This window comes from Indicator indicator, chromosome 3, assembly GCF_027791375.1.
Source record: "Indicator indicator isolate 239-I01 chromosome 3, UM_Iind_1.1, whole genome shotgun sequence".
Classification (NCBI taxonomy): Eukaryota; Metazoa; Chordata; class Aves; order Piciformes; family Indicatoridae; genus Indicator; species Indicator indicator.
In genome coordinates, this window is record NC_072012.1 from 33,798,266 (window position 1) to 33,826,156 (window position 27,891).

A 27,891-nucleotide genomic window follows, 5' to 3' on the forward strand; every position below is an offset into this window, starting at 1 on the left:
GTATTAGGGTGTTAAATGTTATTTCCAGCAAACAGAAATTACCTTTTTTTTCAGAACACAACCTTATTCATTAAATCATACATAGAGTGAAAGTTAGATGAAAAGAAAAGTTAGAAAAACAACAACCAACCAAGAAAACCAACGATACGTTGTCATATCTAAATCTCCCCTCCCCTAGCTTGGATCCATTCCCCCTAGTCCTATCACTACCCAACACCCTAAAAAGTCTCTCACCAGCTTTCATGTAGGCCCCTTTCAGATATTGGAAGGGCACAATAAGGTGTCCTCGGAGCCTTCTCTTCTCCAAACTGAACAGCCCCAGGCTGTCTCAGCCTGTTCTCATAGGAGAGGTGCTCTAGCCCTCTGATCATCCACATGGCCCTTCTCTGGACATGTTCCAGTTAAGTTGAACAACGAGATCACTCAACACACAAAAACCTTAACCACATGTATAAAGGCTAGTTTCTGCATCAGATCGTTGAATGGAGAATGTTCGATAGAAGTTGCATGGACCAAGGTGTGATGATTATTGCGATTCTTGGCTAAAGGTTACCATACACTAGGAACTGAGCTAGATCGAGATTTAAACATAGTAAAACAAAACAATATATCACAAAACAGTATCATCTTAGGTAGGCAGTAAACACTCATGAGTTGGAAACATCTGCACATATAAATTGCAGGATGATCTACAATGAGCTGCTGGAACCTGGAAGGAAGGGAATGTGGTGAAGTAAGGCTCAGGTACGCTACGTGAGTCATTCCTGCAGAAATGGGATTTCTAAAGGAATGTTTTGTTCAAATATGATCACTCACAGTGAAGAGCAACGAAAGTAAACAGAAAGACTGGCTTATTTTTGCAACAATCCAAATGAAATAAAGTCTGAGAGAAGATAGTATTGTTTCTTATGTGTATCCACAAGGTACACCAGAAAAGGAGAACAACTGCTTAGGTGAAGAATAATGTTGGCTCAAGAATAAACAGTTCAGAATTAAATTTAGTCTGGAAATCAAAAGGTTTCTGAGAAGGGGATTTTTGAGGTAGATTTCCAGGTAGAATAGTGAGGCAAACAAAATAACAGCTAAGGATGGAACTTGCTCAGCTCATGTAAGGGATAATATTATGTGGTGAATGCAGCAGCAGGGGACCTTACTCAACCAGGGAGGCCTCTTCCAGTATTATGCTCCTAATGAGCAAGCAGCAAGTATTTGAGGTTAATACCTACAGTCCCCTTGCGACAGAAGAAATGCATACAAATGTTCATGTTTATGTTGCTGTGGAGATAGCCCTCAGAATGTCCATGCCAGCTTCCTTCCAAAAGTGTTCTGCCTTTTGTTTGCTCCATATTAGACCGTATTTGGTTCTGCTATATTCTAATCAGATTACTACAATACTTTAAAATACTTTAAAATGCAGAAAAGCAGAAAACAATTGCGTCAGATTAAATCTTGAATTTAGCAAAGGACTCAAATCTAAACTAGTCCTAAGAGACACGTCCTCTATCAGGAACCAAAGTGAATTTTTTCATAAATGACTGTGTTCAGCTCTGTGAGCCATCTGGCAAAGCATCTTCACTTGTACTGTTTCCCACTCTCCTGCGATTACTTGTGGAGTTCTCACAATGTGCTGAAAGATGTGACTGCTATTCTGTTGTCAAAACCATCAGGACATTTTTTCCTAATAGGAACTGATGTATCAATCAAAAAAAGGCCCTCCTTCTTCCTTACTGCTTGTGTCTTTAAACAGAACACAACATGGCCTAGACTTAATTTATGAGCATTTTCTTTCAATCAGCTATGAGGAGTGTTGGGAAACTGAATTCTTACTGGTCATTTGCTTCTTAGATGGTTGCTTGTGAACTATTGGAAAAATACTACAGACAGAAATTTGCAACCATAATGTCATTGCTGCTCTAATTCAAGATAACCAGAATATGCCCTCACTTCAATAGGCCATGAAATCTATTGTTCTCATACAATAGCAATAATGACATTAGATGTGGACTGGTGTAACATCCCCTATCCAAGTGTGATGGTTTGAAACTGTCTTTTTAATTTTTCTTTGCAAAGTTGAAGCAGAGAAAGCTAAAGAGTGTAAATAAGTCACTACTGGGTGTAAGAAAGCAAAATAATTATTGTTCTAAACACTTCCATTGGATAAATAAAAATGTTTAAGAACTATTACTCAAAACAAAGTCTGCAGTCTGCAGTCGGGGCAACTTGCTGGGCTGTCTGGCTGCTGTTTCTTCTTCTCTTCTGGCTGACGATAACACGTACTGACCTTGGCGAGCCAAGCTAACAATCCCTCTGCTCCTGCTAACACTGCTTTCTGCCAGGGGGATCTGGGGGGGAAGCCCCTTGGGAAATGTCCCCTTTGGGGGGAAGCAAAGGGAGCTTGGTTGTACTTTTCTGTTGATTGTATATACTTGTAAATGTTGTAAATTTTGTATATTTGTACATATTCATTGCATTTCATCATAGATTATAGATTCTGCTTGTAAATACAGCTTTCATTTGCTTCCAGACTGAGCTAGCCTGGTTATTGTCGGTGGGGGGGGAATTTCAGCTTACACCGACACACTGTCCTAAATGTGAAGAGGCAGACATGCTGCAGTTGCTTTAGTCATTAATAAATGCAAAATCTAAGTCACTAATCACAGAATCGTGGAACGCCTTAGGTTGGGAGGGATCTTAGAGATCATCTGCTCTAACCTTCCCACCATGGGCAAGGACACCTCTCAACTAGACTCATCTGCTCAAGGCTTCATCCAATCTGAAATATGCATTGACTTTGTAAAAACCAACTATATTTTATGTTAGGCAAAATAACGAATAAACTTTTCTGATTAGGAAGATGTAAAACAAATCAAGTGGTTTTCTCCATAAATTTTACTGCAAAAGTCACCTGTATAACTTGTACTTAACCCTTTCCTTCTCAGGCAGCATTATAGTGTTTCCCTCCCTATTCTGACACCAAAGTGTATGCTATTGCCAAGTCAACAACACAGATTTCTATGGGCTTAACTTCAGAGAGGTAAATAGTCCTATCAGTATTAATAGGACTTAAATGCTGAAATATGCTGTAGATCTAGGGCCGTAATTTGCACAGTAAAACTACATATAGCACTGGAAAAGACTACATTAAGCTGCTAGAATCATTCATGTATTTCCAAATATGTAACTGAAATTATGCTGACAAACTGGAAGTTATGCAAAGAGGTAAAACAAAAAAAATGGTGGAATACAGGATGTATATTCTGCTATGACTTGGGCTGAACTTCAGCTCTGATTTTCTCTCCCTTAGCCTGTCTTGCCAAAACTTGCCCTGTCAGCACAGAACTCCCCCAGTTCCCTGCACCCGCAGGCTAGATTGTCAGCTCTTGCACAGGTGGTAGGAAGAACTGTTTATAGAAAAGATTGAAAGTGCTATAGCAAATAAATATGTGCAGGCTGGATCCCTGATGACAGAAGAGAGACGTAGTCATCTATAAAGGCACAAACACTAAGGAGGAAAGTGAATTAAGCTGATACAAATGGTTAAAAGCAAGAGTAAGGGGATGGAATTCAATAAAAGAAAGTATGAACTGAATATCAGGGGAAAGACACTTTGTCAGAAAGATCTAATATCCTGTAGTATTATCTCCCATGAGAATAGTCACTGTATTTTTCCACAAAACGTGGTACAAAACATGCTGGAGGGAGCAAAACTATGAACACAATGACCTAACGCTTACTTTGTGCTTGCAAAATAAAGCAATCCTGAGTTGTTGTACTTCTGACACTCTTCCTTAGTGGTGGGGAACACCCCACTCAAACACAAACACAGAGCCACTATATACGTGAGGGGCTGAATTTCAGTCCCCTGATAGGATGGGAAAAATATTTCAGTGCAAACAAAAAGTGTTTATTTTGCCATGACCACAACCAAAACCTAAACTTTCAGTAATGGAAAGATTTTGAAGGTCACTGCTGGTTGTAAACATTTCACATGCAACTAGGCAGATGTCAGCCCTTTAGATTTGACCAAGTTCAATCCCAAATGCATACAGAGGGGAAGGAATCACTTATCCTGTACAAAATTGGAAAAAAACAAGATTAGCATAATTAGACTTTCTGTGCTTTTGCACAAGAAACAAAAACCCCACCAAATCATATGGTTAGAAAAGGGACCGGATGGTACGAACAGACACACAGACCTAGCTGAAGTGGTAAGTGATTTCGACATGGAGGAAAGAAACTAGTTCTTAGAAACAGAAGCTGAGTAAGACGTACTGTTAAAAAAAAAAAAAAGACAAATTACTCTCTTGATACTGCTGTTACAAAGTGGAGGTCTTACCTAATTTGTATCTCTTGGAAAAATCATAAAATCGTAGTGTGCATTGGGTTGGAAAGGACCCTCAAAGGTTACCTTGCCCAACCCCCACTGCAGTGATCAGAGACATTTTTAACTAGATCAGGTTGCTCAGGGCCCCATCAAGTTTGACCTTGCATATTGCCAGGGGTGGGGCCTCCACCACATCTCTGGGAAACATGTTCCAGTATTTCATTTCCCTCATTGTGAAGAACTTTCTCCCAAAGTCTAACCTAAATCTACCCTGCCCAGTTTAAATCCATTTCCCCTTGTCCCAGTAGTACATGGCCTTGCAAACCTCCCCAGCTTCTTGCCAGTCCCCTTCATGTACTAGAAGGCCTCTATAAAGTCTCGTCAGAACCTTCTCTTCTCCAGGCTGAACAACCCAAACTTTCTCAGCCTGTTTTTACATGAGAGGTGCTCCAGCCCTCAGATCATATTCTTGGCCCTCCTTTGTACCTGCTCCATCAGGTCCATGGCCTTCCTGTGTTGAGGACCCCAGAGCTGGACACAGTACCCCAGGTGAGGTCTCACCAGAGATCTGCTGGCCACACTTCTTTTGATGCAGCCCAGGATACAGTTTGCCTTCTGAACTGCAAGTGCCCATTGCTGGCTTATGTCCAGCTTCTTGTCCACCAGTACCCCCAAGTCCTTTTCTGCAGGGCTGGTCTTGATCTCATCATCCCTCAGCCTGTATTGATATTGATGATTGCCTCAAACTAGGTGCAGGACCTTGCACTTCGCCTTATTGAACTTCATCAGGTTCACCTGAGCCCATTTCTCCAGCCTGTGTAGGTCACTCTGGATGGCATCCTGTCCCTCAGTCTTATCAGTCTCACCACTCAGCTTGGTATCATCAGCAAACTTGCTGAGGGTGCACTCAATATCCCTGTTTATATTACTGATGAAGACATTGAACAGCACCAGTCCCAGTATGGAGCCCTGAGAGATACCACTGGGCACCCATCTCCATCTGGACATAGAGCTGACACTACCCTTTGGATCCAACCATCCAATCAATTCCTTATCCATATCTCTCCAGTTTAAAGAAAAAGATGTGGGGGACTGTGTCAAAAGCTTTACAGAAGTCAAGATAGATGACATTTGTTAGTCTTCCCTTGTCCACTGATGTAGTCACTCCACACTGTAGAAAGCCACTAGGTTGGTGAGGACTTGCCCTTGGTGAAGCCATGCTGGCTGTGTTGAATCACCTCCCTGTCCTCCATTTGTTTTAGCATTGCTTCTAGGAGCATCTGTTCCACGATCTTCCTGAGCAGAGGTGAGAAGGTAGATTAGGCTTTGGTATGACCTTAACTAAGAGGAACTTTCTCTTTCTCTTCAAAGAAATAAAAAGATTATGAAATAGTGTGTATGAGGTAATGGTTGCTTCTGTACTGCCACTTGCTACATCTTCAAGTCAGAAGACTTGCACTAGAACATCTACCCAGTTAGCACCACCAGGTAGAACATGTCAAAAATACCAAACACAAACATGGCAAGTAATGAAAGTGATGGAGTGATGCTGTGGTCTGAAATATATATATATGCACACACAAAAACTCTGAACGCCACAGCTAATATAACTAAAGATTCCATGCAACTGGTTCACCAACTTGCAACTCTCTACAAAAGGAATGTCTTCAAGTCCAATGTAAATAGAATTTACCCATTTCATAAGTCTGTAAGGACAAGCAGAAATTAGACAGAAAGGGTCTGGAGCAAGGAGAGTAGCCCCAAGTAAACTACGTTTTAGAGAACTAATGTCTCCACATTAACTGTTTGGATGTCACTAAACTGTGAACTTAGTGGAACTTGGAACTAAGTGTTCCAAGTGAAAGAAGACTGTTTCTAAAGTGTCTCTTCAAAGGCCTGCATTTTGATGTGACACTAATTTAAATAGAATTCCTCAAAGTAAGCCATTATTTTGTCATAGCCTAGAGCAGAAAAAAGATCTTTAGTATTTCAAACCCACTTTCTTCCTACGTATCTTTTGGTCTAAATTATCTTCTCAAGTCTGAATTTGGGATTCTTGTCTTTGTGGGGACATGGTATTTCTCCTTCTTTGGAAAGGGGTAAGGGGAAGGTGAATTTGTATAAGGTGTTCCCCTTGCCAGCCAGCAGGGTTATAGTCTCACTGGCAGCCACTGTCATTTTAGAAAAGGAAAGCAAGAACATGTTTAGGGAGGATCTGTTGCATCTCTATGACTAAATATATGGGCATCCATTCTTTTTAAATCCAACTTTTCAATTGCCAGAAAGGTCTGAGTTTTCACACAGTGCTCAGGTTACTAGATAATAACCATCAAAGCAACTGGCTGCCCAAGGAAGCTAATAAATGTTTGCTCTAAGCATCACAACAAGCAGACCTACTCCACTGGAAAAAAGCAAAGAAAGAGGAGCAGAGAAACATTATCTACTATAAATACCAGAAGCTTATTCCATCAAGAACAGTCTTTTTAGCAGTCACAACTATTTCTCCTGTAAATAACACTGATATGTGTTAAATCAGAGCCAAAAATCTTTTTGGAATTCAACAGTATTTAGGTCATCTGCACTCTATTGACAGACACTGAACTCTGAAACCATAACGATGTAGCTCAGCAACAGTGCATGCTGACCCACTAATGAGGCCCTTTTTCCATGAATAATGAGTATGGACATCAGCTGTGTTGCCAGGTACATAACATAAACACAATTTAACACATGGCTTTTAGTAAAGCAGTGTGTCTGCTTGCACAGGCTGAGGTTTTGCATAGTGTAATCTAACTTTTTAGTCCAGGGCAGAGGCAAACTGCTCAAGGAAATAATTTGTTCAAATGTTATCAAAATACAATAAATCAAGTTTGGTCTTTGTCAAAAAAAGGCAGTGGAGTGGGACTAACAGAAACTGCAGATTGGAGGGTCTAAATGAGTTCATTGTTTTATATTCCAATAAATCTTACAACACATGAAGCTGATGAGTTCTAAAATGAGCTGAGACTCCCTGAGATGGGCCTTCTGAGACTCATGAACTGTTAAGGTTTATACTGGTTAAGCCTGTGTTTGCTGAGTCCTTGTGCATACTGAGTGTAGACATGCACCTTTGTTTATATGTCAAAGCATAACTTGAAACAGCACAGGTTCAAACAGAAAAAGAAGTGTTTTTATTTTGAAAAGCCTTATTTATTACATTTACAGTGTCAGTTTTGACTCTATCAGACGCTTTCAAAAAAACAAAATGCACCTTCAGGTTTTATCTACTTCCATGAGACAAAGTGCCAGCATGGTATTGTTTTAAACTATGGATCAGTGCTTTACTATGCAAAAGTAGAGCTGGCACAAGAGTTTAGACTGAGATTCGAGAAGGCATGGCTTACTACCCTGTTCTGTCACAATTCTGCTATCTCCCAGGACAAATATGTAATACATTAAAGATGAGAAGGTGCCAACATCCTCTGATGCCTGGAGCATGAAAATGGGCATTCTATTTACTGTCTTTTCAATGTGCCAAAACAAAGTCCATGGAGATCTACTTCTGTCACAAAAATTACTGAAATACAAGAAGCTACAAGAAAGACTGCAATGTTACCACTTCAACTGCAGATTTCTTCAACCAGACTAAACACAACCAAGATCTCTCCCCAGGTCATTATTGCTACTGGACAGCAGTACTCAAAGGCCTAGGTGAAGTTTGGTTCTCCACTTACAATTATTTGACTCCAGAAAGAGTTGAAAACATTCCAGGCTGAACTAGTATCCATGACTACCAATAATGTTGCATGTAATCAGCAGCTTATTCACCTCAGTGTGTGACAGACTACTGAAAGAATCTGGAATTGGGCAGGATGATCATGTTAGTATCAAGCCAATGGTCTATTGCTAGTCTCATTAAAATATATCTTAATTTCTTAAATTACAAGATGTTACAAGAAAGCAGTTAGCACATATTCAGTGGCAGATTCTGCAATTTTTTGTTTATACCCTCCAAAGATTCTTGGCTCATCAAAGAATCATCTTGCATCATCTTTTTGCCACTGTTCCATGTGATGATATGGGGCAAATTATTGCAGCTGACAGTGAGACACCTCTGTCTGTGTGAGCAATTACTGTCTGCTTTTTGGCACTGGGAAAATGCAGCAGAGAACTGGCAAATGAAGGGGGGGCAGAAGCCACAGAGAAAAGGATAGGTGGAAAAGATGTTTGGTAAGGCAGAAGCTGGAAAGTGGGTAGGGAAATGCTTGTGACCATCACTGCCCTGAAGAGAAGATTGGGATAGGTAGGTAGGAAAGGCAGAAGAACAGAACTTAGAATGTGCAGTATTGGCTGAACAAGGAGCCTCTGGTAGGAACTGGGAGCAAAAGAAAGATGAAACTGACCATGCAGAGGAGAAATAGAAGACAAATCAGGAGATAAACAGACAGGAGATGAACTAAAGGAAGGCTGGAAAAGATAATTCCTTCAAAGAATCAAAGAGAAAGAGTAGCTAAAGCACTGTGGATACAGGCTCCAGAGCACATACTGGTAGCCATTTATACAGGAGTAACTTTAGAAATTACAAGCCTTAAAACTGCTCTTCAAAGAACACAGGTAAGGCTGTAAGACAGTAATGAAGAACATTTTAAAGGCTACAAGATCAACCTGGAGAAAGAGTTTAAGAAATAGCCAAATTAAGGCTAGTGGTTTTACTTAATCCAGCTATGTGATTCATGTCTGTTATGATCTCATTTTCAGTTACACAATTAGAGTATTCCTTTCATAAACTCTCTTGCTGTACTCCAGTGCACAGAATGAGACTTTCCTAAGGATGAATGAGGACTCTGAAAGCTGCAAGGTTCTTGATTCACTTGTTACAGAGCCTGGAATGTGGACAATGAGTAAACCAGACACTAGTTGAAGAGATGAAGAATGGCACTGTGCAGGTTGATGAACACTGCTCAAGGGAATTGGATTGCATTTTGATTTCTGTTTCTATTTCTACATAATACAAGGAAAATCATTTAAGTTAAACTAAAAGTATGCCAGTTGGTGTTTCTTATTCTGTCCTTTCTCTTTTTGAGACCCTGGTGTCTTGAATTTAAGTTCATACGGCTAAAGCTGAAGGCAGCAGGAGCCGTGGCTTGAACAAAAGAAGTGCTGTAATGCTGCACAAACTAACGCTCACTGAAAAAGACTGAAACTTACTGTGGAAAGTTCACCCAGTCTTCTGAGCTTTACAAGTTTTCCCCATAAGGCATGAAGTCTGATACTCACTAGATTGTCATAAGTTATACCAATTAATGCCTGTAAAACACTTGTATGCTACCAAGTCAACATTCATAGAAAAGTCCACAAGTGAACTGTGGACTGATAATCCTTTCTTCAGACAAGATTTGAATGCATGCAATAAAAACCCTACAAAACCTAAATAGTCACCAACAGAAAGCAAAGGAAGCAGTGAAGAGCTGCTAGTAAGTGAGCTTCACTACCCTGTGCAATGAATCAAGCATAGGTTGGAAGAAAAAATGCACCATATTTAATCTTTGTACTGCATAAGCAATCTATGAAGCTTGTGCCAACCTCCTTAGGTACAGTATTTCCTAAATTTTAAGAATTTGACTTAGAAACACTGCTTCTGTGTATATCATATAGAGAAAATACAAATATATATGAACTTACCATCGTACTTTGCTAAGACTGCCTGCACATCTGCATATGCTTGCAGTTCCAACAAAGCCTCTAGTAGGTTTTCATGGATGTTGAACATGCTGAGCAGAGGAAACTCCTTCATCAACTAAAATAAAAAACACATGAAAGGGTTAGATTATTAACATGGAGAAAGGTTTCTTGTTCAAAATACACTGAAATAACCAACACAAGTTAAAATCCCTCAGTTCCCTTTGTTCTTGGCTCTTTCCCAGAGTTGACTATTATCTCAGAAATGTCTGAGCTCTTAATGGGCAAGGAGTCAGGTTTCTTGACAAGACTTGCTTTGCATAGGATGTAATTAGACAAATCCAAGAACACAGCTGCCTGAATACTTAACTATTCTGCAATTAACAGGCTTTTTCAAAGTGAAGGAGATTTATCTTACTGTACTAGAAAATAACCATAAACAATGGAGCTCCTGTATATCAGTAGTAAGTAATCCATCACCTCTCTGGTATAATTAGTGTAAGTAACAGAAAATACGTTGAAAGAAATCAGAATAAACTCAAATGAGAGAAGCTTACACATGTGAAAGCATATAATCAAGTATGTGATAATAGGATTTGTAATTATGGATCCTTTAGAACAGAATTGCAATTGTGGCCAATGTTAAAAAAAAGAAAAAGAAAAGAAGAAAAGGCAGCAACAACAAAAAAGGCGAAGTTTTATACAAATCTAACATTCTAACTAAAGAATCCATCTTGTATGACAGACTGAAATGTGTAGTTAAAATAATCCTTTCACACGTAAGTGCCTTTATGAACTGATTTGTCCTTAGACATCCTCTGTCTGCATAAATTCAAATGACTGAAGTTGATATTCTATTGCATCTCCTTTTTGAAGCCACAATCATTAGAGGTATCTGTTTTTTAACTGCAGAATTGATTAAATATTATTTTTTATTGTCAGAGTGATTCTTTAAAGAACTGAATTGCTAAAAGATTCTTGTTCACTTTTGTTATATTTATGGCTGTTATACCTTAACTGCCTACATGATGTAAATCAGCAAAAATGGTCCTAGACAGTGTAGAACTGGGATAGCTACAGGGGAACACTATCATTTACAATCTCTCTGAGATGGTTTATGACAGAAATACTATAACAAGGTAAGTAAAGAAAATTATTCAAGGTCAGCCTTGCTCAATTTGAAAATATTAAGTTGGACCTGAAAACTCTGTCACTTACTAAACCTACATTTGAAGATTTAAATAGAGAAATTGATGAGAACCAGCAAATCTTAATCTCACAAACGGGTAACAAAAAAAAAAAAACAAAACAAAGCAGAGCTGAAACAAAAGGGGTGGAAATTGACCAAGAACTTTAGAAAATGAGAAAGAGGTAATGCACTGGAGCTTCTTCACTCTGTTAAGGAAGAGATCTTAATGGGTAAACAGGGATGCAAAGCACAAAGAATTTTCTTCCTTGTGTTAATGCCTGTCATAAGCAAATACAAGAACTGTTTGGACCTTAAGGGATAGTCTGTCTAAATTTGGCTATTTGGACAACAGTGACTTTGCTGCAGTTTGAGAATTATTAAAATACAAAAGGTAAGGACAGCAATTGTATAAAAGTTGAGAATCCTGATCACTGAGACAACAGCTGAAAGAGGTCACTGAATGTTTTTATGCTAGTGGCAAGGGAATGGTTATAAAGCTCCTAGTTTCAATGGTAGGAACTGAACCTATGAAAAAAACACACAAACAACACTGTATAGTTTGCATGCTTTTCTCCTTCTCCAGTTTTCCAACAACTGTACCACAGGCCTTGGTGCTCATCTAGGTAAGTGGAAGGGTTTGGCAATAAAATAAAAAAAACTAAGTCATCACTCATGAAGAAAAATAACTGCAGGTGAAAAATCATATAGTTGGATTCACCCACTTAGGATGCAGCACAAAGCCTACTTCTCTTCATTCTCGTCCTTAATATTGCATTTTTACAGAGGAAGCTACTATTTGGCAGGAAAAACCATGACAGAATCCGGCCCTATGTAAGTAGTGGTTTAAAGTTCAGAATGAACATATTGCAAAGAAACCCCTCTAAGGGATTAAGAAAGATTATCCCTGCTCATTGACAATGAATAATGGATGGCAGAATAACATTCCTTCCATCAGTGAAGAAAAGGAAGACTTGCAGCTAGTCATAGACATACTGTAGCCAGAAAAGAATCTTATTCTGGTTCTGTTTCTCACTGACATCAGTCATTGATTAGTTTTTTCTATTTTAATTGGGTTCTGCCAGAGTGATAAACCCTGTTTAAGACAGCAGCAGAATAAAGATCCCTGTCTGGACTGCTAGGCCCCTGAAGTGACAAGTGTTAATAAAGGTTTCATCTGAGAAAGGTCGAACGTTAAGAAGTTCAACCCTGCTATAATGAACTCAGTTGATACTGCAGCTACAAAAATAAAACACCTCTAAGTAAAAATCTGCATTTTGAGAAACATTCCAGAAAGTTAGGCCACTTAGATAGAAGAGTATTATGACAGGTTATCTTTAGGCCTCATAGTGAAAGCAAATGCTTGCTGAATTAGAAAACTGCCATGAAGTTTGCAACACAGGCCTTCGGGAGGGCCAGGCCAGCCCAAACACTCTGTGTCATGCTGAGGAGCAACACAGACCCAACCATCATTCCTAGCGCATCAGCAGGGAACCTGGCGCATGCTCCACACAGAGATGTAAAGACAGGCAAGACCACAAGATGAAGACCACACTCTCGAGTTCCTCAGACACATACAGGATGAAGCTCTAATCTAGGCTCTAGTTTAAGAGGCACAGGCCTCCTTTTGCACCCAAAGCTGTATTTTCTGTGAAGCTTAGAGAGACAAATGTTTGCCAAATCATTTGGCTCATCAATTTTAATTTTCTTTACATCTCTACAGTAACTGAACAAATGCTTTCATTCGAGTGGCAAGTACTGCACTTAGAAAAATGAAGGCTTTGTTATTGTATTTCTCCATGCCTCAAGAGACAGTCATCAAATTCAGTCCTCGAGATTTCTCACCAGAGTGGTTACAGCTTTTTATGTAAACACTAGAGTTAAGGTTAAAAGTTTCATTGTGAAATTCCACTCAGTTGGTTTCTAAGCTGGTATGAAAGAGCTGTGCTCCACTGAGCAAAAGCTTATTTTCATACCTTGTGAAAATGGACACCGTATGGCTATGAACACATTCCCTCCTCGCACTGTAAGGATGTTCAAATAGCTATTGAACATAATCATACCAACCTATGCTCATAAGGGTTCTACCTTGAACTTGTATTGGTCAGAATACTTTCTACTGGTAAAATTCAGACCTGAGGCTAAGTTAGCCCATAGGCTGTACTAGTGCCAAGAAGATGGAGTCAGGGTCTTCTCAGTGATGCCCAATGACAGGACAAAGGTGGAAGCTGAGGCATAAGAAGTTCCATGGAAACATAAGGAAACATTTTTTCACTGTGAGAGTGATGGAACACTGGAACAGGCTGCCCAGGGAGGTTGTGGAGTCTCCCTCTTTGGAGATACTCAAAACCCACCCAGACATGTTCCTGTGTGATCTGGTATATGTGATCCCACTCTGGAAGGGAGCTTGGACTGGAGCATCTTTTGAGGTCCCTTCCAGCCCTTAACATTCTGTGATTCTGTGACTCTGTGAAATGCTTTGCATATTTTGAGGGGAAAATGATACATGTGTAGAAAGTGGAATTGCTTTTCACTGAAAGATTCACTAGGTAGACTGGCAATGTACAGAAATGGTAGCTTTCCCAGATAAATAATAATTTTAAATTTTTTAGAGAAATAATATTTTGGGAGTATACATTTGCAGAAAAATTCTGAAAATAAGTCTGACACAACCAGATATCTTATCATTAGCCCCGGAGGGGCCATATATCCAGACTCACCAAATCCATAATGCAGGGTGTAGGTTCAATGATTTTGTGATGGAAATGAAGAGGTGATAATCTCAAAAAATTCTTTATGGTATAAGGAAATCCACTCTGATTTATTGGATGCGAAACAAGTTTTATCTCCCAAAGAACAGCTTAATGAAGAGGACTTCCTTCTCTGAGAATATTTCAGTCATCAGCATTTTCTTATTTTGATCTAATTTTTGAAACACTGTCAAGGAGCATAGCTTTAACTGCTGCATACATTATTCTCCCAGTTCCATTATTCTGTGATGACATTAACATCATGCATCAATTAGCAATGATACATTGTTTGTGTAGAAAACAGCTTTAAGCTACAGCTTATGCCTACAACTAGACTATGGGACTCAAGGGAATATAGAGGTGGATAATAAATAATCTTATACATAACCTAGTGTTGACAGATTTATTCTCCATTTGCATTATGGTTGTATGCACGGTCACGTATTTTATGGGCAGTGCACGCAGCCATTCATTGCTGCTTATAATTGTATTGTCTCAACAAACCAACAAGAATATTTTGAGATCAATGTACTCAAATGAATACATTCATAAATATGAAAAGTGAATTCAGCTTAAGATGAAGAAACAAAAACAAGCAAACACAAGAGCAAGTAAATGCAAACAGTGAAACTGTTACAACTTTAACCAGAGTGTATCTGTTCCCACAGTGGATGTCTGTGTCCTGAAGGGACAAACCCCAAAACATGCCCTAACGTAGACAATGAGCTAAGCACCTGTGAATGTTTAAACATGGACATTTCCTGGGGTCCAGATGGTCCAGGTAAACGTGCAGCATGTGTAACTAACCTTGTAACACATCTGTGAACTGTGTGTGCTCCTGGCCATGTTTGGACATGCCCCATCCTATAGGTTCAGTTATCAGCTTTCTCTGTTACCAAAGGGCATTAATTGTCTTTGGGCAGTATTTAAACCAGCTGAGAAGGCAAGCAATTTGCCTTGTTCTCACTGAGAAAGCAACAAGAGCAAAATGCTGCCAGAGTTGCAGATGAAGAGCTTGTCCTAGAAGGCAAACCACACCTGGGCCTTGCACCTGGACCAAGGCAACCAACACTCCGAGAGCCCTGCGCTGGAGGCAGAAAGGGGAAAAGTCCCAAGAGAATTGAATCCCATGGCTACAGCCATGGAAAGGCTACAGCCCAGTGACAGAGCACACAAGAGAGAAAAGCCTCTTAGCCCTCTCCTAGTCAATGAAAAGCTCCAGACCATGAACTGGGCACAAGGGAGAGAGACCCTTAGCCCTCTCTGAGCCAAGAGCTGTTCAAATTACAGTTACAGTGGTCTGGGAAGATACCGGACAAAGCAGGAAGCTGTAAGTACCCAACTAGCTGCTACAACAGTTCCCTTGTGGGAAACCGCAGATCATGGCACCTTTATTTCCAATTTAAATCGCTGTATTGGAAATTCTCAGATTTGTGCTCAAATAGTTTAACTGTCTTCATATGTGGAGTGTAATACCTACAACTGAATGACAGAACCTGTAAATATATTTTGTAAATAAGTTATGGCGGTGTTTGAAGATACCTCCACCAAAAATCACAGAATCAACCAGGTTGGAAAAGACCTCCAAGATCATCAAGTCCAACCAATCACCCAACCCTAATTAATCAACTAGACCATGGCACTAAGTGCCCCATCCAGTGTTTTCTTAAAGAACTCCAGGGACGCTGACCCCACCACCTCCCTGGGCAACCCATTCCCATGGGCAATCACTCTTTCTGTGAAGAACTTCTTTCTAAGATCAAACCTAAACTGCCCCCTGCACAGCTTGAGACTGTGTCCTCTTGTTCTTTTGCTATTTAAAATATTAAATAGTAAAATATATTTAAAAAATACATTTTATTACAGTCTGAAGTGGTAAAATGACTGAGGCTGCCATTTCCTAGGTGCAACTGTTCACCAACCATTGAAGAATCAAGAATACAGTATGGATAACACTTTTATTTTCACAAGCGCTCTGCATAAACTGCTTTCTGGTATATGACCTGTAATCTGTAAGAACTGTTAACATAAGCAAAACTCTAAACCATTTTTGAGTAAAAACACAGAAACCTCCATTTCTGTCAGCTTCATTGTCTACAGCTTAACTTTCAGATGTCTAAGTTCTGAATGAAGTTTACCCTGGGCTTGAGGCATTTGCGACATGTCACGCCATGGTGATTGTCTGATGTCTAATAAAATAGTTAAGTAATAAGAAGCTTAAGTTTTTCTCCTTGCCAGCTCACCTGGCTAGGACAGAAGGGAAGAAACATTTTCAGCAGAAAAAGACTAGAACAGAAAAAGGCTCTGTTAGCAATGTCAGATGCTTAAAAATTAGGCTAACTCCTGCTCTGTAAAGAGCAACTCATTCCAGTGCAGTCTCATTTTAAGTGGGATTCATGTATCTTTAAACAGACACTCTCATAGCTCTCAAAGTTGGAAAATTATCTGAAATACACTGGACCTACCTGAAATTAAAGCTCTTCTTAATTGCAACAAAAGTAGGATTCTGTCATTTCATTAATTTCATTTATATTGTCAAATCATCATTATTTGGAAGCAGCTCTGTAGTTACTCTTTCACAGTTCAGAGAGGATAGAAGCTAAGAAGCCAAATCTGCCAGATCCTGTTGTTTTGGAGCTTGGAAATTATTAGCAGCATGATTCACGTATTTTCATCCATATGTGGAATTCAGGGGATTTGACATGTCATCTAATGGTTGAATTTTAGAATGTCAGAAAAGAGACCCAGATGCAGTTTACGCTATCTGTGTGAAGACACAGGTATAAAATTTGCCAACATTCCAATTTTAATTTGGTAAATGTGTAAATGTAAGTTTAGCCCTAGTGCTCCATCATACTTGCAGATGATACGACTTCTCTTCAATGTAGGATTAACAATGAGTCAATAGCATGAAAAATACCTTACCAAATATGCAAACTCTATGAAGATATGCCAGAATACACACTCTTTATAGTCTCTCTTAACTAAAGCTTTCAGAGTATGACTTGAGTTCTTTAAGGTATATAGTTATGAAAATTTACTACTAAACAATCACACTGCATAAAAGTAGTAACAGTGATAAATTATGTTCATTACATCAAAGATTAGTAGCTTCATAAAGCATGAAAACAGAGTCATTACTCACAGCCCTCTTCAAAAACATTCCTTTATTTACATCATCTCAAAGTACTTTTTGCAGAAATGTTGCCATATTTTTAGAAGTAGATTTTTAAACTAAATTAGAGTGAGGAAACTTTCTAGGAGCTAAAAAACAAGCTTGGAGATTCCAGATAGATTAAAGAGCATAATTAAAGGGTAATTCAAAACCCCTGAACATGGAGTGGTGCAAGGCAGCAGACAGAAAGGAGTTCAAGTTACCAGGGCTCCTATCACAACTATGTGACTATATTCTAAGACTACATCCTATCTTACTAGAATCACAATACTAGGAACTCATAATTTATATGAGAAACATTACTATTTGGTTTAGGTAGTAGTCACCAAATTTCTAGTTTTTGAGCATTTTGTTCAGGATCACAGTCATGACAAAAAGGGGTCTGAGTCACGCACAAGTAAAGGGAAGGGATAAACACAGGACTCTCCTCTGATTCACCCTTCCCATTTACCTGTAACATGTCAACCTGTGACAAAACAAACCACATTTGAATATGTGGACACATGGGAATGTTAAAATCAGCATTTATTGCTTGCTATTATTGCAGTGCCTGTGTGTCAGAACAAGAATTAACTGAAGATACCCCTCTGTGTGGAGACGGGCAAATCATTGAATCACAGAATCACAGAAACATTCAGGTTGGAAAAGACCCTTGGGATCACCAAGTCCAATCAATAATCCTACTCTACAAATGTCATCATTCACCAGAGTAGTACTGTTCTAAAACTTGTAACTCTTAGCCTCATTCAACTAAGAAGCACTTTTATTAACATCTGTAACAGTTATTTAAAGTACTATTTATTAACATTTGAAGGAAAATTAGAATCCCACTCAAGTCAGAGCAGCCTGCTTAACCCCACCTGTGTAACACAAGCCAAAGAATCTGAGTCACTAATTCCTGCCTCAAGCACAGGAATATCTGGGAGAGAGACAGTAGCTGCGTAAGTTGTGTAAAGTTGCTAGAGATCACAATATCTTTATTAGTAATTAATACTCTCTTTGTTTCACACAGCTTGATAATTCAAGGTGCAGAACACTGTCCTGGCTATGTATTCCCATTCATAAAGAATTAGCAATGCACAAAAATACAGAATTCGAGAGAATACTGAACAGAAAACCTTATTCAAAAGCCCAGTGTTTGCCAAGAAAGTATGACAGATTTGCAGAACCATCACAGCAGCAAAAATCACTAACACCACTGATTATGAAAAGATAAAAACCCAACCTACTCCTGTCATTGAAATTCATTTAGTACAGTTGAGTATTCTTTTGAAGCCTTCAAGTGATACAACCTCTTAAACCATTTTAAATGCTCAGGGCAGCCTGAGTGCTTGAAGGACTTATCATGCAGCCTGTTGATAAGCGCACAACACTCCAACAGCAGAAGCTGCTTAGGTATTGGTAACACCCTAGCATATCCTGTGGCACAAAACATGCATTTAGAGGCTGTAGGTGGGCACAGAGATGAACACATAAACACATCCAACTGAACTGTCCTCAGCAAGGTTCTCAGCTAGGTACATAGAAGCAGACTTCTAGGTGCTTTTCTGTGAATTGAAGAGTAATTTCTCAGCAGATATGACTGATTGCTGAAGTAAAATGTACTTTTTTGACCCTTAAAAGGTGTTTTGGTCCTTCTGCAGAGCTGAGGAAAGACTTGGAGAGTCTCCTGTCTCCCTAAAACTCACTCACTTCTAGACAAAGCTGCAGAGCAAGTGGCACAAGGCAAAACCACAGTGAATCGTATTTGTTAAGTCTACGAAGCAGTCTTCAGAGGAATGCAGGGCTGTGGGCCAGGAGATATAGACATTCTAGAATAAGTTTCTTTTATCTTCTCTCTGAATTTGGAAGTAACAAGAGGTTCTGTTCACTTTGTCCACTAGCACACCTTCTGCCTGCTACCCTTCTCTTTCCTAAACACACATTGTCCTTCAATAAACACATATTCCACGGTCCAAAAGTTTTGCAGGTCAATCCCAAGAAACTCTAATTAATTTAGCAATTTACTTTCATGACAGTGTATTTTCACCTGGATACTCCAGTGACTCATACACATTAGTCTGCTCCTCAATTCAGTAGTGCAGTTACTTAAGCAGTTGCCTGCAAAGTACAGTGCAGAGTGCCTTTGCATACCCTCCACGTTCCCTCTGGTTTTAATCAATGAAGGACACAAAACGCAAACTAAGCGCAGTTCTGTTTTCTTCCATCGTAATGGTGAGGGAATCTGGTAAGAGCAGGCAGAAAGCAGCTGGTACAAAAGGCTACTCTTGCTCATCAGCATGGAGCTATGCAGCTTGCAACAATGTCAGCAATAATAGATTCAGTTTGAAGGGATACAGAAGATTCCCTACAGCCACTATTAGGGACTTTCACCTCTGCACATAAGAAATTTTCCAACATAATTTGGAACAAACTAGTTTAAATCCTCCTAACATAATCATCACAACCAGCAAATAAAACAACCACAAATAAAACAACCAGCACTGTAGATTTTCTCCTCAGGGACAGTAAAGGAAAACCAGTTCCCTCACAGACCATATCATGCTCTGTATAAAAAGGAATAAAACTGAAATAACTCTGTTGACTACACTGGAGCTATTCCAACAATGCACTAATCAAAATGAGATCACAAGTTGACTCAATGTATACAAACAGTGACAGCTGTTGGTTTCTATAGCAAAACATAGTAAATAATTATCATCAGAAATACAAGCAAAAGCAACACCTATGTATGATTGGATTACATGCTTCCATGAAAATTACAAGTTCATAATTCTTATTCATTCAACTCAACTAAAGGAATGACATCCAAGCAACAAAGTCATCAACAAAATAGTACCTCAAAATCAATCACAGAAGCAACAGAAATTCCTAACCTGTTTTTTTAAGTTACCACCCTCCTGCCCCCCTTTCAATTCAGTTTTTAAAAGCTTTTTTAAATTTGTGTTTTAAATATCTTCAATATAACACTGATGAATATGATTTTCCTGTCAGCAGTGTGTACAACCAAAAATTCAAAATCTTGTCACCAACAACTCATTTTCTTTCCATTAAGGTGTTTTAAGCAGGATCTCAGTCTTTTCTTACATAAAATACAAGTAAAACAATCTAATCCATCGATAATGTACTCAAGATGGACTCATATATGCATGGAATTAAACACTCTTAAATATTTCATTTTCTCGAAGTGGCAAGGACTTGCTACATCCCAATCATATTTCCCAGATGGTGTCATGAACCTCTTAACACTTCATTTCCATCATGTTCCATGTATTGAGAAATCTGTTTTCAATCTTTGAAACACAAACAAGGCCTCCACCCTCTGTCTCCTGCTAAATTCAGCAGTCCCTAGCCAACATATTCTTCATATTCTATTTAGGGTGAATAAATGAATCCCCTCCCTCATCAATCACATAGAAACCTTCAATGACACATTTATGTTCTCAAAACTTCTAAGTATATTATTTATGTCTTCTATGAAGAAATGGAGGATATACATTCATCAGAAAGAAGTAGCTCCAAGTCAGCCTAAGAAAAGCATGGGCAAAGCTGACTTTACCTTGCTGCTTTTATATTTCCTCTAGGAACCTGCTAATTCTCAGCCCTGCTTGCTCACAACAAAAAACTCTAGAAGCATCTAAATCCAATTCTGAGGATTTGGCCTAGTGTTTGTATGTGTGTGTTTGTATGCTATCTTTATACCTCATTTGTCTTGTATCCAGTCCTTACATTTTTGCAAAATGTTCCTATAGAGGAGAGTTGGTTTTGCCCTTCAAGTACCCAATAAATGATGAATGTGGGTCTCCCTTGTCATTGTTGCCTTTCAAGATCCACACCATACGTAACACATCATTTTGTCCTCAGTGACAGAATAAGTTATTCATTATAAAGAAAGCATGCTGGGTTTCATTTTGCATAAGAAACCTAGGACTATATGGACCACCCATGTTCCTGAATCCAGTGCTCTGCATACACATTTAACCATGCATACTGACATCATCAGACGGCTTCACAGATTATCTGCTCTCCATAGTCCTATCTACAAATCACAAAACACACTCAACAACCCGTAGTAAGCTCCAGAAGTTGCCATAATTACGATGTGTGATATTTGAATGTGAAATTCAAAATTTTATCTTTCCTGTATATTAATGCCAGAACTTAGAATTCCAATGTTGATCCCCAAACATTTCAGTATTTGTCCCAGAGTGCCTGTGTAACAAAATTCATGAAGAATCAGTGGAGTTGGTTGGACTGAAAACAACGTTTTTGAAATCAACATTCTCCCAGCTGACCACAAGACTCCAAAGCCAGGTCTTCCTCATCCCTCCCTCTCACACTCTTAGTTGCACAATGGCTGTGTTTTTGACAAGTTCTTTTTCAGCACCTTTGTCTGGGAGCCTAGTAATTCTGGGCAGCGAGAGTGGTGTGCCTGAAAAACTCCAGCTTGAGACTGGAAACAAAGTTAGTCACCACTTGCCCTCTCATAGATTATTTCGCACGAGGACCTGCATTACTATGATAAACTCTGCTCAATGTTTTCAAAACATATTAATGAGTGCCCTGGTTTCAGAAGATGCTGGATGCTGGATTCCAGACTGGCAGACATACTTGCCCTACTGCTGTTGATGCAAGTGCCTTAGCTCCAGAGAAAGTTACTTGCCTTTTTGCATTAAAGTTCCCACTGACTTGCATCAAGAATTTCCCTTTTCACTAGGCAGATTCCAGGACCATTCATCTGAGCTGCTTAAAGCACACTTTACAGGTGCTTCATTCTGGTTTGGGATTCCATGCTGTGCATTTAAAACTTAAGTCCTTCAGCTTAACTTGCAGAACTCTTATCTTGCTGGATTCATTTCTACCCCACTTTTGTGGGAGCTGGAAAACAAAGTGTAAGAAAGAACACAGGAAACTGGTAAAGAGTTTACCATCATCTTCCCAGAGGTCTAGGGTTCCACTCCTCCTCTTGTCACAGACTTGCTATCTTGGGTGAGGCAAGTCACCTCCTCCAAGGACTGTGTCCTTAATCTGCATCCAGGGAATCTCAAGAAATACTGGACATTCACAGATATCTCTAAACTCAAGCATTTTACATACTTGAAATAGAGACAGTGCATTACACGGACAGTTGCCCTTCCTGTCATGCCCAAAACAGCTACTGTTTGGTGTTTCAAATTTGCAGCTTTGTAGATCACTGACTTATGACTAGCATTGGTAGCTCTCTGACCTACACAACAGGGATATAGTCCTCCTCCATCACAGAGGGAAATCAATTCATTACACATTACTTACTTAGTTTTGACTTCTGGGTAATTGGCTTTGCATGAATAAACAACACTGTCCTCAGGTCTGAATAGTATGATGTAAACAATGCATTGAGTTTTGCAAGGAGGAAACAGAATACTTAAGACCTGTCTCTTAAGTCAGCAGCATTCATTACATGCTTCAGAAAAAAAGAAAACCTATGTAACTTCACAAACAAATAATTAAATACTACACTCCATTGCACATGTACCAGGATGGAAAATTCAGTCTGGTGTGGACAACTGTTCATGTGGTATTTTATGACTTCTTAGTGTTCCTTTTGTGACTTTATAAATGATCTATTAATTTTTTATGTACATTACACAGACAAAATGACTATCAGCAGTGCTGAATGCAGCAGGAATGGATGCTAAGTTGCAAGTGTGTGTAATTTCTATTCTACCATTATCTAAGTATCACATATGAAAAAAAATCAAACTCACATCTCTCATCATTTTCACTGCTTCCCTGGTCCTTCCCAGCTTTCTTGCACACATTGCCAGCCTCCTCTTAATATAAACTAATACATTGGTGTCCCTTCCTGTATAAGAAGAAAAAGAAACAGTATTAAGATAAAAAAGACAAAACAAAGATTCATTTAATATTCCAATACAAAAGGAAGGAGCTATCTTACTGGTTTTTGTTATTCACAATTACCAATGCTTTCACAATAATTAAAAAAATAGCAAATTCTGATGAATTAGATGCGGCATAATATCACTGAAATCAGTGAATTACTCCAGATGCACAGTGGTATAAATAAGAGCCACTGGTTGGCCTTCTACCTATGAAATACAAGCAGGTCTGAAGGTAGACAGAACACTGTAGTACACAGACCACTGAGAGAACACAATAGGGTACAGACCGTCAAGTAATTGGGTGAGGAAAGGAGAAGCCCTATGAAGTTAACAGCGACACAGAACTTCTGTGGTCGCACACACAGCATTAAATCACCTACCAATTCACAAACACAGTTAACACAAGGGCATCCATGGAAATGCACATTATAGCCTACATTTCTTGTAGTTATGATGCACAAGTTAATCCAAAGGAGATGTAGTAAAAAAAAATCCTTATCTTCTAACAGTCTTTTTCTTAATGATTGGAAGAAAAGCATACCCTGAACATTCTGTTTATAGAACCTTTACTTGTTATCCATTTTGCATCTTCAAATTCCTCAGACTGCTAAATATGGATGGCAAACTAACTTGTTTCAGATATGACAGCCCTGTGCAAAGAAGATGGCACTGACAGCAAAGATGGCAGAAACTAAACAGCTGCAGTAATCGTTCTCTTGGAGAATTGTTACTTGTTCTCCCCCTGTAATTCCAATGTGAACTCTCCACATGCTTCTTAGACCAACAAGAAATTAATGCACAGCTAATCATTTATAAAATTACTGTATCATGAAAATGTAAGACTTCTGCTATGAATTATCTTTGTGTGTAGTATGCAGTCTGTAAAGATTTTTGTCAGTTCCTAACATTTTCAAGTCTTCCATAATAAGAACGGAATGTGCACTGAAAACATTCCAAGTACCAACAAATCATTTTAAAGAATACAATTTTCAGGTAGCTTAAGCAGCAGGTTGAAAGGTCTAACTTTAGAATAAAAAATAAATAAGGAAGAAATTCATCTGTATTTTAGATTATGTAATTCCTTATTTCTGTATTGATTCTTATATATTTCATAAACAATTTGTTACAGCTGTTTTATGAGTTTACATAGTGTAATTAAGAGAGAAACATTTCAGGCCAAGCCCCTTTTCAGTCATTTCAGAAGGAATGGTCAAAAGGCATTCACTTAGTATGAAAGCAAGATAACTTTTCAGGCCAAAATTTTCTCAGGTGACTAATGATTTGGGGGTGACTAAGATAAGCCACTTTACAAAGAGGATTGCCCATGCTTTCTATAAACTAGTACCTTCTGAAAGAGGTTAAGTTGGGTACTATATTAGTCATTATTTGCTCTTAAAATTCACAGTCTAGCATAAAATACCTTACGAAGGAGTTGGAACACAGGAATAAACAGAAACAATACAGCAATATGCCATTTTTTCCAAGAAACTAGAGTGGTTTTAATCTGTACAAGATTCAATGCCCACTTTCCATCCCAAAGTCAACTTCAAAACCAGAAATGGAATGACAGATATCTCAGAACCATGGAACTGCAAAATATCTGTCCATGGTCCTTCTTTAAAGGTGGCTGAGCTCCTCACCTCTGTAAACCATGCAGAAATCCAGCATATAATCAAGAGAGTCCAACTTGAAAGAAAATCTGTGTTCATGGCATCACCTGAGGCTGGAACCTCTCTAACATCTGTGGGTGTACACTGACATTATCAAAGAAAGAGGTGTGACAATCTAGCCCCTCCTGAAGCCACAGTGAGAGCTGGCAGTCACTTTTCAGCCCTTCCTGCTCTGTGACAAAGCACTTAATTTTTGTAATTTGACTGTTCCTTCCACTACTCTAATACTGAAGCTTCAGGGTATCAGATTTGATATTGACAGTAGCCATCTACCACACAGAAATTATGAAAATACCATGCTTATATTTGCTTGGACAGACTTAACCAGGTTATCTTGGACATAAGCATTGTGACAGCATTTAATTAGTCTTATTGTAAATTTTTCATAGAATTGCTGTAATTTTCTGCACTCAGGATGGATTGAGTGCATAAATTAAGGTTTCACAGACAACCATAAGCCTGCTAGAGCCTGAAAACTGCTTCAAGGGCTCAGCTGCTCTATACTTTTACTTTCACCAAAAATAAGTAAATCACCCTAAGTATCACTTTATAACTAACAAACACTTAAAATACTACCCCCAAGCTTTATAAAAGCCCAGGTTCTCAGGTGCAGACTTGCGTAGACTTTTGAAACCAGAGATCACAGACAGTTTTTAGTGTGTACAATTTTTATCAGCAAATCTTCAAATGATTCACAGAGGCTGTGAATTCAGGTCCTGAGAAACATGAAGACACCAAAGTATGTTAGTGCTCACGTTTATGCAATTCATTGGTATTATTTTTCACCTGAGGTAGCCATTGTAGACTACAAATAACCTAGACTGTTTCCTTTATTTATCTTTTTACTCTTTTAAAGCCAGTGAACTCTCATGAATTTTCTCAGGCTTAAGAAGCATCTAGTTTATGCCATCACAGCAGCTGAATGTGTTTATTCAACATTTGTAAAAAGAAATATAACCTAGACTTTCAGTTAGAGCACTGTAGTATTCCAGTTGTTCATTTTTATGTTTCTGTGACCTTTCTTAATGTATGTAATAAATTTTTCAAATGTCACACTCGTTAATGGGTCTCATTAAATTTTACACAGAACAATGTGGTGCATCTATTTAGCTTTATAGCTCATGGAAAAAAGTTGGCAGAGAATCACTTCACTCCTGTTTCCATTACTGTTTATTGCCTGTTCACAACATGAGGTGTTAAGGCACCTCAGTGTAATTTCCTAAAGCAGTGTCTAGTGTTTTCTGAGCATCATACCCCTTTTGATTCTGCTGCCTTTTCTTTCCTATTAAGCACAAGCTACAGTGTTTTCTGCCACAACAAACAAAAGATGCATCTGTAATCTGAGCACTGCTAGCTCACCAACAGAATCAAGCAAAAGCACTGGAACAGAATATTCTGGCTCTTAGGTCATATTCCAACCAACTTTAAATACTTAAAACATAGTTCTGAGAGGAAAAAAAGCAAACACAAACAACAAAGCCCAAAGAACTTCTCCCTCTTTAGAAAAAACTATTCTTCCCAGAGGAACTTACTGTGTTGGGCTTCATACTGGGCACCATGATGCTGTAATTGCTGACTGCGCCTGTAACAACCTTCTCCAGCTTTCAAAGCTTGCTTGAATAGCTTCTCGGCTTCTACAATTGTTGTCGCTTCCTCTTCAGCCAAGAGAATATAGGCAGTAGCACACCTGCAAAAAGCAAACAAACAAAACTGAGGAAAAACCATGAGAAAATTGTACAAAATAAAAGCTATACAAAGACATGCAGACTGGCAAGAATGTACCAAATACAGAGGCAATGGAGTTTTGTCCATACACCTTTCTGATGAACTATTCTGATGAATAAATACTATGGCAACCAGACCATGACTCTCATTTGTAGGTACTCTTCCCACTCCACAACTTCAGTAAACCTGCTGGTAACTGCCCCAGAAAATAAAGCACTGTCTCATGAAGCAATCATGGTCTACATGGCTAAAACTCCTGGAAAGCAAGACTAGTTTTATGCACTATTGTTTTATCACAAAATGTCTTCTTTGCTGTAACAGAGAAAGATAGAAAGAATCCACAGACTATAGCACTTGCCATACACAGAGAACAGATTGTCAGTATAATTGTAGGAATTACAACACAAAAACAATCCACAACACCCCCCAAAAGAGAAAAACATATTTAGGAACATACAGAAGGGTGAACTGCATTGTCAAAGTCACCTCATCCATCTTGGCAACATTTTATCAGCTGAAGTGAGGTGGGATATAGCCTGTTGATTTCTTTCTGACACAAAGCACACTGCCGCTAAGATTGCTGTTTACACAGAAATAGAACGGGGCAGCAGTTGCCTCCAGCTGCATTTCACAGGCATTAGCTGAGGAACAGGAAACATGTTCAGGTGAAAACAAGATTCCAGGTACCAGTACCTGCTGTGGGTCACCCATCTGGAAAGCAGCTTTACATAAAAGGATCTGGGCATCTTGGTGGACACCAAGTTGACCTTGAGCCAGCAATGTGCCCTTTCAGCAGAGAAGATGAAAAGCATCCTGAGCTGCATTAGGAAAGCTGCCAGAAGGCTGAGGGAGGTGATCCTTCCCCACTACCTGGAATGCTGTGTCCAGTTCTGGGCTCCCCAGTACAAAGGGAACGTGGACATACTGGAGAGGATTCAGCCAAAGGCTGTGAAGGTGATTAAGAGACTGGAGCACCTCATATATGACAAAAGGCTGAGAGAACTGTGACTGTTTGGCCTGGAGAAGAGAAGGCTCAGGGAGGATCTTGAAGTGAAGGTGCAAAGACAACGGAACCAGGATCCAAGCGATAGGACCTTAGGCAGTGGGCACAAACTGAAACATAGGAGGCTCCAACTAAACATCAAGAAACACTTTCTTTTTGTGACAGTGAACAAGCACTGGCACAGGCTGTCCAGGGAGGTTATAGAGTCTCCATCCTTAGAGATACTCAAAAGCCATCTGGACATGGTCCTGTGCAATGTGCTGTAAGCGGCCTTGCCCCCCTTGTAGGGGGGTTGAACCTGACAACCTCCAGAGGCCCCTGCAGCCTCAACCATTCTGAGACTCTGTGATATGTGAATAGGCTTACAGCTGACTTCTGCAAAAGCCTTTTATGCTACATGCAATCTCAGTTAAACTGCTGTCCAGAAACAGGCAATTCTTTTTCTCCTCCTGATGAAACATGTGAGGAACAATCCCGTAACGCACCAGTTCATGGAATTCTAGAACACGGAAATACCT

General features: G+C 39.2%; 1 protein-coding gene across 1 annotated transcript in view; it reads right to left on the reverse strand.

The window, feature by feature from the left end:
• ST7 (suppression of tumorigenicity 7) overlaps window positions 1-27,891 on the reverse strand; it is a 145,977-nt gene that overhangs the window by 29,701 nt on the left and 88,385 nt on the right. The window contains exons 7-9 of the mRNA XM_054399413.1: window positions 26,178-26,332; window positions 22,841-22,938; window positions 9,986-10,100 (exon numbers count right to left, since the gene is read on the reverse strand). Of these exons, the coding sequence (XP_054255388.1) occupies window positions 9,986-10,100; window positions 22,841-22,938; window positions 26,178-26,332 (368 nt within the window). The remainder of the gene's footprint in view (window positions 1-9,985; window positions 10,101-22,840; window positions 22,939-26,177; window positions 26,333-27,891) is intronic.